The 18,449-nt window shown below is 39.8% G+C and overlaps 1 protein-coding gene and 1 non-coding gene across 2 annotated transcripts; both read right to left on the bottom strand.

Moving 5' to 3' along the window:
- Positions 1-7,274: 7,274 nt before the first annotated feature.
- LOC130953369 (small nucleolar RNA R71) lies at positions 7,275-7,378 on the bottom strand. Its single transcript, XR_009075540.1, has one exon. It is a non-coding gene; the product is annotated as a small nucleolar RNA R71 (small nucleolar RNA).
- Positions 7,379-16,385: 9,007 nt separating this feature from the next.
- LOC130949270 (uncharacterized) lies at positions 16,386-17,898 on the bottom strand. Its single transcript, XM_057878038.1, has 3 exons — positions 17,830-17,898; positions 17,014-17,412; positions 16,386-16,391 (listed from the first exon to the last, which is right to left on the bottom strand). Exons 1-3 carry the CDS (start codon positions 17,896-17,898, stop codon positions 16,386-16,388), a joined length of 474 nt encoding a protein of 157 aa, XP_057734021.1.
- Between the last annotated feature and the right edge of the window lie 551 nt (positions 17,899-18,449).

The raw sequence follows: 18,449 nt of genomic DNA, 5'->3' as shown, positions 1-18,449 counted from the left end.
AAAGATTTGATTTGAAAAAGATTTGATTTTGAAAAACTTTGAAAACTTGAAAAAAAATTTGAATTAAAAATAGAATCTTCTCTCTTGTGCCATCCTGGCGTTAAACGCCCAGAATGGTGCACATTCTGGCATTTAACGCCCAAAGCACTACCCTTTTGGGCGTTAAACGCCCAGCCAGGCACCCTGGCTGGCGTTAAAAGCCAGTCTGCCTTTTTCACTGGGCGTTTTTGAACGCCCAGCTTTTTCTGTATAATTCCTCTGCTGCATGTACTGAATCTTCAGTTCCCTGTATTATTGACTTGAAAATAGAACCAAGATCAAATAAACAATGCATGCAAGACACCAAACTTAAAATGAGACACTGGACTCAACAAGAAACATAAAATATTTTTGGTTTTTATGATTTTGTAATTTTTTTGGATTTTTCGAAAATTAAGTGGAAAAGAAAATAAAGGTATCAAAATTTTTAATGAGAATTCCAGGAATTATGCAATGTTAGTCTAAAGCTTCAGTCTAAAGGAATTAGACATGGATAGCCAAGCTTCAGTAGGACATTGCATTCAAGAGCTAAATTGATGAGAGTCAATCAGCTTTGGTGATGATAAGATCATCACCTTGAAACACTAGAATTCATTCTTAAGAACTCTGAAAAATACCTAATCTAAGCAACAAGATGAACCGTCAGTTGTCCATACTCGAAACAATCCCCGGCAACGGTGCCAAAAACTTGGTGCACGAAATTGTGATCACTACTTTTCACAACTCAAATAATCCCTAGTAATGGCCCCAAAGACTTGGTGCTCAATACCATGGCATAAACACAACTTCGCACAACTAACCAGCAAGTGTACTGGGTCGTCCAAGTAATAAACCTTACGCGAGTAAGGGTCGATCCCACGGAGATTGTTGGTATGAAGCAAGCTATGGTCACCTTGTAAATCTTAGTCAGGCAGACTCAAATGGTTATGGATGATGTATGAATGAAACATAAAGATAAAGATAGAGATACTTATGCAATTCATTGGTGAGAACTTCAGATAAGTGAATGGAGATGCTTTGTCCCTTCCGTCTCTCTGCTTTCCTACTGTCTTCATCCAATCCTTCTTACTCCTTTCCATGGCAAGCTGTATGTTGGCCATCACCGTTGTCAATGGCTACAGTCCCGTCCTCTCAGTGGAAATGTTCAACGCACCCTGACACGGCACGGCTATCCAACTGTCGGTTCTCGATCATGTCGGAATAGAATCCAATGATTCTTTTGCGTCTGTCACTAACGCCCCACAATCGCGAGTTTGAAGCTCGTCACAGTTCATTCAATCATTGAATCCTACTCAGAATACCACAGACAAGGTTTAGACCTTCCGGATTCTCTTGAATGCAGTCATCAATTCTAGCTTATACCACGAAGATTCCGGTTAAAGAATCCAAGAGATATCCACCCAATCTAAGGTAGAAAAGAGGTGATTAACGGTCCCACGTTCATAGGTGAGAATGATGATGAGTGTCACGGATCATCACATTCATCAAGTTGAAGAACAAGTGATATCTTGGAACAAGAACAAGCTGAATTGAATAGAAGAACAATAGTAATTGCATTAATACTCGAGGTACAGCAGAGCTCCACACCTTAATCTATGGTGTGTAGAAACTCCACCGTTGAAAATACATAAGAACAAAAGTGATCATTGGCTTCGGCCCCAGAGAGGGAACCAGAAGAACCAAGATGAAAATACAATAGCAAAAAGTCTTATTTATAGAGAACTAGTAGCCTAAGGTTTACAAAGATGAGTAAATGACATAAAAATCCACTTCCGGGCCCACTTGGTGTGTGCTTGGGCTGAGCACTGAAGCATTTTCGTATAGAGACTTTTCTTGGAGTTAAACGCCAGCTTTTGTGCCAGTTTGGGCGTTTAACTCCCATTCTTGTGCCAGTTCCAGCGTTTAACGCTGGGAATTCTGAAGGTGACTTTGGACGCCGGTTTGGGCCATAAAATCTTGGGAAAAGTATAAACTATCATATATTGCTGGAAAGCCCAGGATGTCTACTTTCCAACGCCGTTGAGAGCGCGCCAATTGGGCTTCTGTAGCTCCAGAAAATCCACTTCGAGTGCAGGGAGGTCAGAATCCAACAGCATCTGCAGTCCTTTTCAGTCTCTGAATCAGATTTTTGCTCAGATCCCTCAATTTCAGCCAGAAAATACCTGAAATCACAGAAAAGCACACAAACTCATAGTAAAGTCCAAAAAAGTGAATTTTAACTAAAAACTAATAAATATATACTAAAAACTAACTAAATCCTACTAGAAACATACTAAAAACATTGCCAAAAAGCGTACAAATTATCCGCTCATCAACAAGGCAGAGAATGAATTCGTACTAGAACAAGTGGAAGAAGCTATCATTGTTCAAAAAGAAGAGTTGGTTGAAGATCTAGGTGATGCTGAACCTCCATGGAAATCCAGAATTGAGGAAAACTCCGTCCAGGATACTACAGTTGATGTTAAGGAAGATACTGTACAATCTCCAAGGCAAGTCGTTTATGAGGAATCAGACGGAATAATCCAAGAAGCAAATTCTCTTGATGATGATATTCACAAGTCTAGCTCTCTTGGTGATGAACTTGCGTCCGCAAGTGAATTCTCTTAGATCGAAGAATCTTTCCCAAGTAAATATGAAGATGATGCGGAGGTAGATTTCTCTCAACCTCCAATCTATGACTTGAGTGATGAGGAAGACATAGAAAACTTTGACCAGGATACAGATACAATTGAAGATCTTTGCAAAGAAGTGGAGGAATTCACAGAAGAGCACAAGGAAACGGAACTTGCAGAACCACCAAAAACACCTATCCCAAGGCCATTACCACCTAATACAAGCTTCAAGTGGGTACAATCCTTAACTTATAACTTCACTTATTCACTTGAATATGGTTTGCTCGAAACAGATGGCCAGCTTAGAGCTCTCTGCGGCTTTAAGAGTAAGAGGGAAATGGCTCGTACTCAGAGCTGGTGCACAAGGTTCAATAAGGTTCCACGCTTTACCTCGAAGTACACGGATTGGTATCATGCTCAATTGCATAGATCACGGAGAACGTTTGGTCACCACGGTGAGATTCTACTTTTTAAACCGCCCGGATGGAGACATGTAGATCAAGACGGAGGCGGATTTAAAAGCAAGGCTTGGAATCCTAGAGTTTATTCTGACATTTGTCGTCCCGGGAGCCGAACAATATATTTAAAGCTGCTCAGAAGCTTCACATGCCTAGTTTGGGACCCCAGAGGCTATTGGCATTCCAAGCACTGGTGGAGATTTTTGGACGAATTTAAACATAAACCACCATAACAGGATACTCCTCCAATGTCCAACTTAAGGACTTTAACTAAAAGTGCTAGGTAGGAGACAACCCACTGATGAGCGGATAATTTGTATGCTTTTTGGCATTGTTTTTAGTATGTTTTTAGTGTGATCTAGTTAGTTTTTAGTATATTTTTATAAGTTTTTAATCAAAATTCACTTTTCTGGACTTTACTATGAGTTTGTGTATTTTTCTGTGATTTCAGGTATTTTCTGGCTGAAATTGAGGGATCTGAGCAAAAATCTGATCCAGAGACTCAAAAGGACTGCAGATGCTGTTGGATTCTGACCTCCCTGCACTCGAAGTGGATTTTCTGGAGCTACAGAAGCCCAATTGGCGCGCTCTCAACGGCGTTGGAAAGTAGACATCCTGGGCTTTCCAGCAATATATGATAGTCCATACTTTGCCCAAGATTTGATGGCCCAAACCGGCGTTCAAAGTCACCTCAAGAAATTCCAGCGTTAAACGCTGGAACTGGCACCTAAATGGGAGTTAAACGCCCAAACTGGCATAAAAGCTGGCGTTTAACTCCAAGAGGAGTCTCTACACGAAAAAGCTTCATTTGCTCAGCCCAAGCACACACCAAGTGGGCCCGGAAGTGGATTTTTATGTCATTTACTCATCTTAGTACACCTTAGGCTACTAGTTTTCTATAAGTAGGACCTTTTACTATTGTATTTGACATCTTGGTAGCTATCTTTGAGTTTATGCTATCTTAGATCACTGGGAGGCTGGCCTCACGGCCATGCCTAGACCTTGTTCTTATGTATTTTCAACGGTGGAGTTTCTACACACCACAGATTAAGGTGTGGAGCTCTGTTGTACCTCGAGTATTAATGCAATTACTATTGTTCCTCTATTCAATTCCGCTTGTTCTTTGTCCAAGATATCACTTGTTCTTCAACATGATGAAGGTGATGATTGTCACGGATCATCACCATTCTCACTTATGAACAAAGTGACTGACAACCACTCTTGTTCTACAAGCATCCGAGGCTTAGTGAATATCTCTTGGATTCCTGATACACGATGCATGGTTGATCGCCTGACAACCGAGTGCTCGCCTGACAAACGAGCCAGCCATTCCGTGAGATCAGAGTCTTCGTGGTATAGGCGAGAACTGATGGCGGCATTCAAGAGAATCCGGAAGGTCTAACCTTGTCTGTGGTATTCTGAGTAGGATTCAATGATTGAATGACTGTGACGTGCTTCAAACTCCTAGCAGGCGGGGCGTTAGTGACAGACGCAAAAGGATCGATGGATTTTATTCCGGCCTGACCGAGAACCGACAGCTGATTAGCCATATGCTGTGACAGAGCATGGGAACATTTTCATTGAGAGGATGGGAGGTAGTCATTGACAACGGTGAAACCCTACACGAGCTTGCCATGGAAAGGAGTAAGAAGGCTTGGATGAAGACTGTAGGAAAGCAGAGAGACGGAAGGGAAGGCATCTTCATTCGCTTATCTGAAGCTCTCACCAATGATATACATAAGTATCTCTCTCTTTATCTTTATGCTTTATTCATCATCTATACCCATTTGAGTCTGCCTGACTGAGATTTACAAGGTGACCATAGCTTGCTTCATACCAACAATCTCCGTGGGATCGACCCTTACTCACGTAAGGTTTATTACTTGGACGACCCAGTGCACTTGCTGGTTAGTTGTGCGAAGTTGTGCTTATGCCATGGTATTGTGCACCAAGTCTTTGGAGCCATTACTAGGGATTATTTGAGCTGTGAAAAGTATTGATCACAATTTCGTGCACCAAGTTTTGGCGCCGTTGCCGGGATTGTTGTGTATGGACAACTGACGGTTCATCTTGTTGCTTAGATTAGGTATTTATTTTTTTCGAAATTCTTGAAGATGAATTCTAGAGTTTCATGATAATTTGTTGAAATCTGGCTGGCTGAGAAGCCATGTCTAATCTCATTGGACCGAGGTTTCAACTTATCATCACAGAAGCTTGTTGATTTTTTTATCAATCTTGCTTTTGGAGCAGTGATCTGCTAAGGCTTGGCTGGCCTTTGGCCATGTCTAGTGTTTTGGACCGAAGCTTTCTTTGAAAGCTTGGCTGGCTGTGAAGCCATGTCTAATTCCTGGACCGGAGTCTTAGACTAGCATTGCACTGATTCTTGGAATTCTCATTAAGAATTTTGATATCTTTTTCCACTTAATTTTCGAAAATCACAAAAAAATTCACAAAATCATAAAAAAACAAAAAATATTTGATGTTTCTTGCTTGAGTCTAGTGTCTCATCTTAAGTTTGGTGTCAATTGCATACATTCATTCATGTGTCTCAAAGGATCTTCAAGTAATTCTTGATGATTTCTTACCCTGATCTTTGAATTCTTTTGACTTGAGTGTTTATGTGTCTCATGTAGTGTCAGTAATATACAAACTGCTAAGTTTGGTGTCTTGCATGCATTGTTATTTGATTCTTGTTGAATTTTGATTATTAAAAATCCAAAAATATTTTTAATTTGTGTCTTTTCAAGTCAATAATACAAAGAATTGAAGATTCAGAACATACTGCAGAGGAATTATACAGAAAAAGCTGGGCGTTCAAAACGCCCAGTGAAGAAGGACAGACTGGCGTTTAAACGCCAGCCAGGGTACCTGGTTGGGCGTTTAACGCCCAAAAAGGGTGCATTTTGGGCGTTAAACGCCAGAATGGATACCATTCTGGGCGTTTAACGCCAGGATGGCAAAGGGGGAAGATTTTGTTTTCAAAATCAATTTTTTTTCAAGTTTTCAAAGTTTTTCAAAATCAAATCTTTTTCAAATCATATCTCTTCAATCAAATGTTTTCAAAATCAATTTCTTTCCTTTTTCAAAGATACTTACTAACAATTAATGATTTGATTGAACATCTCAAGATTGTTGCCTTTTCTGTTGAGAAAGGTTTAATGCTTGAATCATATCTTTTCTTGTTAGGCAAGTCATCATTTTTTAAAATCATATCTTTTTTTTAATTGTTTTCAAAACATATCTTTTAAAATTGTTTTCAAATCAAATCTTTTCAATCATGACTTTTTAATCACATCTTTTTCAAAATAAGTTTTCAATCAAATTTTTTTTTTCAAAAATCACTTGATTTCTTTTTCACTTTGAATTTTCGAAAATTATCAATCAATTTTTCAAAATGTTTTCAAAATCTTTTTAATTGAATTTTCGAAAATTCTCTTCCCTCCTTCTCACATCCTTCTATTTATGGAGTACTACTCCTTCTTAATGCACAATTCGAACTCTATCTAATCAAGTTCGAATTCTTCTACCTCCTTCTTTTGTTTTTCTTTACCTCTGACACCTCAAGGAATCTCTATACTGTGACATAGAGGATTCCATATTCTCTTGTTTTCTTCTCTTTCATATGAGCAGGAACAAAGACAAAGGCATTCTTGTTGAAGCTGACCCTGAACCTGAAAGGACCTTGAAGCGAAAGCTAAGAGAAGCTAAGGCACAACTCTCTGTAGAGGACCTAACAGAAATCTTCAAAGAAGAAGAAGACATGGCAGCCGAAAATAACAACAATGCCAACAATGCAAGGAAGGTGCTGGGTGACTTTACTGCACCTACTCCCGACTTCTATGGGAGAAGCATCTCTATCCCTGCCATTGGAGCAAACAACTTTGAGCTTAAGCCTCAGTTGGTTTCTCTACTGCAACAGAATTGCAAGTTCCATGGACTTCCAATGGAAGATCCTCATCAGTTTTTAGCTGAATTCTTGCAAATCTGTGACACAGTCAAGACTAATGGGGTTGACCCTGAGGTCTACAGACTGATGCTATTCCCTTTTGCTGTAAGAGACAGAGCTAGAATATGGTTGGACTCTCAACCTAAGGAAAGCCTGGACTCTTGGGAAAAGCTAGTCAATGCCTTCTTGGCAAAGTTCTTTCCACCTCAAAAATTGAGTAAGCTTAGAGTGGAAGTCCAAACCTTCAGACAGAAGGAAGGAGAATCCCTCTATGAAGCTTGGGAAAGATACAAACAATTAATCAGAAAATGTCCATCTGACATGCTTTCTGAATGGAGCATCATAGGTATTTTCTATGATGGTCTCTCTGAACTATCCAAGATGTCTTTGGATAGCTCTGCTGGAGGATCTCTTCATCTGAAGAAGACGCCTACAGAAGCTCAAGAGCTAATTGAAATGGTTGCAAATAACCAATTCATGTACACTTCTGAAAGGAATCCTGTGAACAATGGGACAAGTCAGAGGAAAGGAGTTCTTGAGATTGATACTCTGAATGCCATATTGGCTCAGAACAAGATATTGACTCAACAAGTCAATTTGATTTCTCAAAGTCTGTCTGGAATGCAAAATGCACCAAGCAGTACTAAGGATGCTTCATCTGAAGAAGAAGCTTATGATCCTGAGAACCCTTCAATGGAAGAGGTGAATTACCTAGGAGAACCCTATGGAAACACTTATAATTCTTCACAGAGAAATCACCCAAATTTCTCATGGAAGAATCAAGAGAGACCTCAACAAGGTTTCAACAATAATGGTGGAAGAAACAGGTTTAGCAATGGCAAACCTTTTCCATCATCTTCTCAGCAACAGACAGAGAGTTCTAAGCAGAACACCTCTGACTTAGCAACCATGATCTCTGATCTAATCAAAACCACTCAAAGTTTCATGACTGAAACAAGATCCTCCATTAGAAATTTGGAGGCACAAGTGGGACAGCTGAGCAAGAAAATTACTGAACTCCCTCCAAGTACTCTTCCAAGCAATACAGAAGAAAATCCAAAAGGAGAGTGCAAAGCCATAACCATGGCCGAATTTGGAGAGGAAAGAGAGGAAGTGAACGCCACTGAGGAAGACCTCAGTGGGCGTGCACTGACCTCCAATGAGTTCCCTAATGAGGAACCATGGGAATCTGAGGCTCAAAATGAGACCATAGAGATTCCATTGGACTTACTTCTGCCTTTCATGAGCTCTGATGAGTATTCCTCCTCTGAGGAGGATGAGTATGTCACTGAAGAGCAAGTTGCTAAATACCTTGGAGCAATCATGAAGCTAAATGACAAGTTATTTGGAAATGAGACTTGGGAGGATGAACCCCCTTTGCTCACCAAAGAACTGGATGACTTGTCTAGGCAGAGATTACCTCAAAAGAGACAAGATCCTGGGAAGTTTTCAATACCTTGCACCATAGGCACCATGACCTTCAAGAAGGCTCTGTGTGACTTAGGGTCAAGTGTAAACCTCATGCCTCTCTCTGTAATGGAGAAGCTAGGGATCCTTGAGGTACAAGCTGCAAGAATCTCATTAGAGATGGCAGACAACTCAAGAAAACAAGCTCATGGACTTGTAGAGGATGTTTTGGTGAAGATTGAAGACCATTACATCCCTGCTGATTTCATAGTCCTAGAGACTGGGAAGTGCATGGATGAAACCATCATCCTTGGCAGACCCTTCCTAGCCACAGCAAAGGCTGTGATTGATGTTGATGGAGGTGAACTGATCATTCAAGTGAATGAAGAATCCTTTGTGTTTAAGGCTCAAGGATATCCCTCTGTCACCATGGAGAGGAAGCATGAAGAGCTTCTCTCAATTCAGAGTCAAACAGAGCCCCCACAGTCAAACTCTAAGTTTGGTGTTGGGAGGCCACAACCAAACTCTAAGTTTGGTGTTGAACCCCTACATTCAAACTCTAAGTTTGGTGTTGGAAGGTTCCAACATTGCTCTGAGTACCTGTGAGGCTCCATGAGAGCCATCTGTCAAGCTACTGACATTAAAGAAGCGCTTGTTGGGAGGCAACCCAATGTTATATTTTATCTATTTTCTTTTGTTATTTTATTTTATTTTGTAGGTTGATGATCATGAGAAGTCACAAAATCAATTGAAAAAGCAAAAACAGAATGAAAAACAGGAAGAAAAACAGCACACCCTGGAGGAAGAACCCACTGGCGTTTAAACGCCAGTGAGGCTAGCAGTTGGGCGTTTAACGCCCAGTCTGGCACCATTCTGGGCGTTTAACGCCAGAAAGGGGCACCAGACTGGCGTTAAACGCCAGAAAAGGGCAAGAACCTGGCGTTAAACGCCAGAAAGGGGCACCAGCCCGGCGTTTAACGCCAGAAATGGCTCAAAACGTGATTTTGAGTGCCATTTGGTGCAGGGATGACTTTTCCTTGACACCACAGGATCTGTGGACCCCACAGGATCCCCACCAACCCCACCACTCTCTCTCTTCTTCACCCATTCACCACTCACATCCATCCTTCATAAAACCCCACCTACCTCAACACCTCTTCCCCATAAACCCTTCTTCACTCCTTCATTTTCACACCACCTAAACACCGCTTCTCCCCCTCTTTGGCCGAACACAAAGCCATTCCCTTCTTCCTCATTTCTTCTTCTTCTACTCTCTTCTTTCTTCTTTTGCTCGAGGACGAGCAAACCTTTTAAGTTTGGTGTGGTAAAAGCATTGCTTTTTGTTTTTCCATAACCATTTATGGCATCCAAGGCCGGAGAAACCTCTAGAAAGAGGAAAGGGAAGGCAAAAGCTTCTACCTCCGAGTCATGAGGGATGGAGAGATTCATCTCAAGGGTGCATCAAGACCACTTCTATGAAGTTGTGGCCATGAAGAAGGGTCAACTTTGATCAAAAGGTTGGACCAAGTCCTCATAGATATCTGTGAAGAGGACGCCCAATGGAAGAGAAATTCAAGAGGAAAGCCGGTTCAACTGAGAAGGCATGACCTCAAGCCCATCACTAAGAAAAGGATGGAGCAAACAAAGAGACCCCTCTCATCATGAGAGAGGAGCAACAAAGACAAGGAAGAGACATTGAGGAGCTCAAGCACTCCATAAGACCTTCAAGAGGAAGAACAAGCCGCCATCACTAAGGTGGACCCGTTCTTTAATCTCCTTGTTCTTTGCTTTTCTGTTTTTCGAAAATTATGCTTTATGTTTATCCATGTTTGTGTCCTATGATCATTAGTTTCTTAGTGTCTATGCCTTAAAGCTATGAATATGAATCCATCACCTTTCTTAAATGAAAACTATTTTTATTACAAAAGAACAAGAAGTACAGGATTTCGAATTCATCTTTAAAACTAGCTTAATTAGTTTGATGTGGTGACAATACTTTTTGTTTTCTGAATGTATGCTTGAACAGTGCATATGTCTTTTGAATTTGTTGATTCATGAATGTTAAAATTGTTGGCTCTTGAAAGAATGATGAAAAAGGAGACATGTTACTGAGGATCTGAAAAATCATAAAAATAATTCTTGAAGCAAGAAAAAGCAGTGAATACAAAAAAAAAACGAAAAAAAAGGGGAGAAAAAGAGAAAGAAAGAAAAAGAAAGAAATAAAGTTGTGATCCAAGGCAAAAAGAGTGTGCTTAAGAACCCTGGACACCTCTAATTGGGGACTCTAGCAAAGTTGAGTCACAATCTGAAAAGGTTCACCCAATTATGTGTCTGTGGCATGTATGTATCCGGTGGTAATACTGGAAGACAGAGTGCTTTGGGCCACGGCCAAGACTCAATAAGTAGCTGTGTTCAAGAATCATCATACTTAACTAGGAGAATCAATAACACTATCTGGATTCTGAGTTCCTAAAGAAGCCAATCATTCTGAATTTCAAAGGATAAAGTGAGATGCCAAAACTGTTCGGAGGCAAAAAGCTACTAGTCCCGCTCATCTAATTTGGAGCTAAGTTTCATTGATAGTTTGGAGTCTATAGTATATTCTCTTCTTTTTATCTTATTTGATTTTCAGTTGCTTGGGGACAAGCAACAATTTAAGTTTGGTGTTGTGATGAGCGGATAATTTGTACGCTTTTTGGCATTGTTTTTAGTATGTTTTTAGTGTGATCTAGTTAGTTTTTAGTATATTTTTATTAGTTTTTAATCAAAATTCACTTTTCTGGACTTTACTATGAGTTTGTGTGTTTTTCTGTGATTTCAGGTATTTTCTGGCTGAAATTGAGGGATCTGAGCAAAAATCTGATCCAGAGACTCAAAAGGACTGCAGATGCTGTTGGATTCTGACCTCCCTGCACTCGAAGTGGATTTTCTGGAGCTACAGAAGCCCAATTGGCGCGCTCTCAACGGCGTTGGAAAGTAGACATCCTGGGCTTTCCAGCAATATATGATAGTCCATACTTTGCCCAAGATTTGATGGCCCAAACCGGCGTTCAAAGTCACCTCAAGAAATTCCAGCGTTAAACGCTGGAACTGGCACCCAAATGGGAGTTAAACGCCCAAACTGGCATAAAAGCTGGCGTTTAACTCCAAGAGGAGTCTCTACACGAAAAAGCTTCATTTGCTCAGCCCAAGCACACACCAAGTGGGCCCGGAAGTGGATTTTTATGTCATTTACTCATCTTAGTACACCTTAGGCTACTAGTTTTCTATAAGTAGGACCTTTTACTATTGTATTTGACATCTTGGTAGCTATCTTTGAGTTTATGCTATCTTAGATCACTGGGAGGCTGGCCTCACGGCCATGCCTAGACCTTGTTCTTATGTATTTTCAACGGTGGAGTTTCTACACACCACAGATTAAGGTGTGGAGCTCTGTTGTACCTCGAGTATTAATGCAATTACTATTGTTCCTCTATTCAATTCCGCTTGTTCTTTGTCCAAGATATCACTTGTTCTTCAACTTGATGAAGGTGATGATTGTCACGGATCATCACCATTCTCACTTATGAACAAAGTGACTGACAACCACTCTTGTTCTACAAGCATCCGAGGCTTAGTGAATATCTCTTGGATTCCTGATACACGATGCATGGTTGATCGCCTGACAACCGAGTGCTCGCCTGACAAACGAGCCAGCCATTCTGTGAGATCAGAGTCTTCGTGGTATAGGCGAGAACTGATGGCGGCATTCAAGAGAATCCGGAAGGTCTAACCTTGTCTGTGGTATTCTGAGTAGGATTCAATGATTGAATGACTGTGACGTGCTTCAAACTCCTAGCAGGCGGGGCGTTAGTGACAGACGCAAAAGGATCGATGGATTTTATTCCGGCCTGACCGAGAACCGACAGCTGATTAGCCATATGCTGTGACAGAGCATGGGAACATTTTCACTGAGAGGATGGGAGGTAGCCATTGACAACGGTGAAACCCTACACGAGCTTGCCATGGAAAGGAGTAAGAAGGCTTGGATGAAGACTGTAGGAAAGCAGAGAGACGGAAGGGAAGGCATCTTCATTCGCTTATCTGAAGCTCTCACCAATGATATACATAAGTATCTCTATCTTTATCTTTATGCTTTATTCATCATCTATACCCATTTGAGTCTGCCTGACTGAGATTTACAAGGTGACCATAGCTTGCTTCATAGCAACAATCTCCGTGGGATCGACCCTTACTCACGTAAGGTTTCACTACAAGAAAATGGAACATTTGTAACAAAAATTTTGTATCAAATTAAAAATTGTTACAAAAAACCTTTTTTTTGTATTAATAGTTGCTGATTGTTACAAAAAAAGTATGTTTTGTAACAACATTACAAGATGTTACAAAACATCCAGATATTTTGTAACAATACATTTTATTTTGTTACAAATGATGGTAGTTTTTGTAACGCGCCGGTGTTTTGTTACAAAATATTGTAATGTTTTGTAACAAAACATAAAGTAGTTGCAAAAATTCATAGTATTTTATAACAAAATAGTTTTTTTGTTTCAAAAAATCAAATGTTTTGTAACAAAATATTTTTTTGTCTGAAAAACTTAAATTAATTTGTAACAAAAAATTAATTTGTCACGAAATTTAACATTGTTTGTAACAAGTTTTATTTTGTGTCACAAAATATGTGTATAATTTATACATTTTTTTTTTCAAAATGTTAAAAACTTTAAGAATTAAAAAAATTGTCTTTATATTTTTTTAAAATAATTTTATTTTGTTTCAGAAATAAGAAATTTTTTTTATATAATTCTTTTAAAATATATTGTATAGATTATTTTTTACATATTCATTAATTTTTAAATGATGTAAATATTAATTTATATTCCTTTAGAAAATTAGTATATAATTTATAATAATCAGAATTTTAAGATAACTTAAAACTAATTTGTAAAATTTAAATTTTTTTATTAATTTATAAATATAAATAACAAAGAGTTAAAAATATTCCAAGAAAATGTAAAAAACTAAATGCAATGTTAAAAAAACCAAGGGCTAATAGCTAGGGAATGTAAAATGGTAAAAAAACCCTAAGGTTCCCCCATTCTCCCACCTCACTCGAAGCCTCACACTCACTAACTCTCAACCCATGGTGCCGTCAACAAACCCTATCTGCGAGGGAAAAAGGAGCTGCTTGCGGGAGAAAGAGTCACCGGCGTAGCCCCTCGGAGACGTCTCCGGCTGCGTCGTGGTCCTCAAGTCGCTGGTCAAATCTGGTTCGTGGGTGCCACTCCTCACCTCCGTCTCTGTCGGCGTGGCCGTCTTGGCTCCGCTGCCTTCCGCCTTCTCTGCCTCTGCGTCTAGCCTCTTCTGTTTCTGCTACCACCGTATCTGTGGTCGTCTTGGTGGGTGAGTCCTCTGCTGGATGTGCTCTGTTCCTACCGAAGCTCTGCTCGTGCCGAAGCTCTGATCGTGCGGTCACATCTCCTCGCCAGTGGCCTGCGTCTTCGACGGTGGAACAGCCCCAACCCGTCGCTGAGAACTGAACTTGGATCTGCTTCTGCCATTCTTCAATCTAGAGGTGATGATTTTTTCTAATATGTAGTTGTTGTAAATTAATTTTGTGGACGTAATTCTTACTGTTTTATTGTAGGTTTAGAAGAGAAAAATTGATGCGAATTATGTAAAAATAAATGATTTAATATGTTGTTCTGTTTGTTCTTTTTCCTTTCTTGAGGGTTGTATACTAAAGTTGGAAAACCTGAGTTACATAATAAAGCAGAAGAAACCTCTATTAGCACTAAAAAGTTTGTCTTGTAGCTTGATAGTGAAATGATGAATTTTTAAAAAAGGGTCTTCTTCTGGTGTTGTGTTGCAGTCTTCAATTTCTTCTGGTTCAGCCGTGTTTCGTTGGTCTGCTGGCGGTCTGCTCTGCTCGTCTCCTCTGCTGAAGGTAAGTCCAGTTAAAAGTAGTATTGAACCTTGATTCTGCTGATGTTGTGACTGAAAATATTAGTTTTATATCTGTTTGACTATATTAGTGTTATTAGCTTATGCTTTCTTTTTACTCTGTTCCAATATTTTTTTTATACTTTTGTGTTTGTGAATTCAGTAAAGTAGGTAACTATTTGATCCTTAGTAACATAGAGATATTGTTTAAATTCTGTTAATAATTGTGTATTTTACATTGCATAAATCTAGGATAGTTTATGCTGCTCTGCTCATCCGGCGTTGTCCTTTGCCTCTGCTGGTCTGATTCGGCTGTCCTTCTTCTCCTGCTGGTCGGGTCTGGTCCTATTACGTTTCTGCTAAAGGTAACTTCAGTTTATTTGAGTATTGTTAAATATGCTGTTAGTTGATAATCTTACAAATTACAAATTGGATTGTGTAGGATGACATTAGCACTATGCTTGATGACTCCTATGAAGCTTTTCTAATTGTGAGAGGTGAGAAAAGTGGTGCAAGTTATGGCATAAAGGTTTCAAAGTCTAAGTTAAGGATTCAAGCACAACTTCAAGAGGCAATGCAAGACCGTGAGGAGCTAACAAAGGAAATAGATGTGCTCAAAGAAAAACTTGAAGAGCAACGAACACGGCAAGAGGAAGAATTAGCTCAAATGAAAGCTCAATTGGAAGCTCAACAAGCTGTTGTCAACTCTCTCATAGCGCGCTTTGACAATGAAACAAACTAGACCCTAAAGGTACTCCTAAAGTTGCTTATGTTTTTAATATATTTTCGTAGATGATTCCCATTTTAAATTAGTATACTTTAATTTGTATATGGATCTCTTTATCACATTTTACTTGTGTCATGGTTGAAAAATGACAAATGTCCTATTGATTGCTTTGATAAATTTGGTTGGGTATGGCTGAGACATAAGTTGCATATTGGTTGTGTTTGTTGGAACCGTGAACGGTGGAAATATCCAATTTTTAGGGGAGGTTCTGCCGAATTTTTTCTAAACAGTTTGGATAAAACTTAGTGGAAAAATTATAGATAGTGTTATATCTTGTTTCTAACTTTTTAGTTTCGGTTTTTCTTATTTACAGGAGTGCTGAAAGGGTGACCATATGCAACCTTGAGGACTCAAGAATGTTTTGATGCATAGAGACACTAATCTATATTAGAACTTTTATGTTTTGGTTGAACTTTTATGTTAGAACTTTTATGTTTTGGTTGAACTAATCCATGTACTCACTAGCTAATGTTATTTTGTTTCAAGACAATTTTAGCTAGAAGGATCTTGTTTGACTTATGTATGTTTTTGCATATTAAATAGATGTAAACTAGCTTATTAAAAGCGTTATTATATTAGTTAATTTAAAAACTAATTTACTAAATTATGCACGTAATTTGTAATAAAAATAAAGTTGTTACAAAATAACTTATTCGCTTTCGTAACTGAAGAAAAAAAATGTTACATTTTGTAACAAATTTTTTTGATAGGAAAAAAATTTTTTGTCACGAAAAAAACCTTCAAGATCAAAATTTGTTACCAGTTTTGTAACGGCTTCTGGTTTTTTGTATCAGAAAAAATTGTTACAAAATATGGTATTGAATTGTAACAGTTCCATTTTTCGTTACAAAAACTTTTTGTAACGGGACTTACTGCAATGGACCCTTTTTTTGTTACAAAAAACTTTTGTGTCAAAATATCGACGTTTTGTAACAATATTTTTTGTTACAAATATGCCTTTTTCTTGTAGTGTTTATTACTTGGACGACCCAGTGCACTTGCTGGTTAGTTGTGCGAAGTTGTGCTTATGCCATGGTATTGTGCACCAAGTCTTTGGAGCCATTACTAGGGATTATTTGAGCTGTGAAAAGTATTGATCACAATTTCGTGCACCACCCACCATGGTATGGTCGCTTCTTTTTCAATTTATTTCTTGTTGATTGCTTTCCTTTTTCCTTCTTCATTTTAATCTATTAAACCTGGAATCATGCATAGCATTTATGTTAATCATTGCATTATGCATTTTTCATGCATATATATATATATATATATATATATATATATATATATATATATATATATATATATATATAAAAGGGGTTGCACGACGCGACCGCATGCCCCATGCGATCACGTCATATCGCAAAAAACACCACTCATGCGACCGCGTGATCCACGCGATCGCATGATATACATATCGGCGTAAGGATCCAACGAACAGAAAGTTGGGCTGGAATCGTGCGGCTCTTGTGCGTTTTGCACAAATTGGCCCACGCGATCGCATGCCCCATGCGATCACGTCACTTACCCAATCCCAATACCACGCGACCGCGTGAGCGACGCGATCGCGTCGCATAGATTGCATATCACCCCAAATGAAGACAGAGAGTTGCGCTGAAATGGCGCTGGAGTCGTGCGTTTAGCACAAATTCCAGCGATGCGATCGCGAGACCCACGCGATCGCGTCACTCCTCTTTTCCCCCTCTCATGCGATCGCGCGACCCACGTGATCGCATCATCCTCATTTTCATCCCAACCACGCGATCGCGTGCTCCATGCGACCGCGTGGATTCGATAATATAACCCCCCAACCACGCGAACCCTATCAGTCGCGCAGCCCCCCTTCACCCCTAACCCTCTCCCCCTTCTCTCCTCTTCTTCCCCCACGCCACCACCCCGACGCCGCCGCCGCCCAGCCGCCACCGCTGTACCACCCCCTCCCCTTCTCTCTTCTTCCTTCTTCCTCTCTTCCCCCCTCTCCACCACTGCCAACCGCAGCCACCGCCCTCCACCGCCACGCCCCCCCTCTCCGCCACCCACCCCCTTCAGCCAGCAGCAACCACCACCCTCCCTTCCCCTATCCTCTTCCTCTCTCACTAACCCTAATACCCCCCCTCCGCCGCCACCGCGACGCCGTGCACCACCACCGCGCCGGACGCCGCCGCAGTCACCTTCTCCCCTGTTCCACCCCTTCCGCTTACCAGGTTCCGCAGCACGCACCTATTTTTGTCCATTCGTCACTTTTCTGTTTATGTTCATAATTAGGATAGCTAGACTTGCATGTTGTAGTGGATTTTTAGGTTGTTAGGTAGCTTAGGCTGTGGTTCGTGGATCTAGGTCTGTTTACTTGCACTGTTCTTACTTCTGTTTTATCCTATGTGCAAATCTGCTGCTGCTATATTCATGATCCATATGCTGTTTTCTTGTATGTTGCTGCTGTTTACATTGAGTTTTTATGTTTATTTTATATCTACGTACATGCAGCTTGCTTTCTTTTAATTCATATAAATTGATATGATTGCTGTTTATTTTACGGGACAATCCAATTTTAGCTGGAATGCTGCCCATATTTTTTGAAAATTATTTTCATTCATGTTTCGGTTTGGCATTTCTGAACTCTGTTTTACTCTGCTTTACCCAGACCATTTCATGAATGCTATGGCAGACTTTCTTATCCTCTTTGATTTCCTGGTTCATAAACTGCATTTGTGATTCACTGATTCCAATTTTTGTTTTTTTTATTTCTATTCGAATCAGCATCACCCTGTTTCTCTTGTTCGATTATGAGTACTTCTATTCTTACTTGTGAATCACTGTTATATGGAATTTTTCTATGCCACTCACTTTAACCCGCACTTTACTAACTCATTAATTTTAATTTACTAATTTCTTTTTCAAAATTCTAACCATACTAACCCTTTTGATCTCTTTTCTGATTATTTTCACTTTCCTCTAACTTTCTAACCATGGCATATTGATTTTTTCTCCATTTAACATAAATTCCATCACATTTCATTTCCTCATTTTCCTTATTCTCCCTTGATGCTTTGAGTTTCCTTTGTTTAAATTGCCTATTTGCTTTCCTATTTTATCCATTCCCTGGTTTTCTGTTTTTCAGGATGTCTGCCTCACAAAGGAAAGGCAAAGGCAAGGCTACTGGCAAGCGCAAGAGAGGAGCTTCCTCCCAGTCCATCATTGCTCTAATGCACGATTCCTCATGGCGGGAGAAGAACTTCACACAGCAGGAAAAAGCTGAC

This window comes from Arachis stenosperma, chromosome 9 (genome assembly GCF_014773155.1).
Source record: "Arachis stenosperma cultivar V10309 chromosome 9, arast.V10309.gnm1.PFL2, whole genome shotgun sequence".
Lineage (NCBI taxonomy): Eukaryota > Viridiplantae > Streptophyta > Magnoliopsida > Fabales > Fabaceae > Arachis > Arachis stenosperma.
This window is presented reverse-complemented; position numbering and strand designations above follow the sequence as displayed.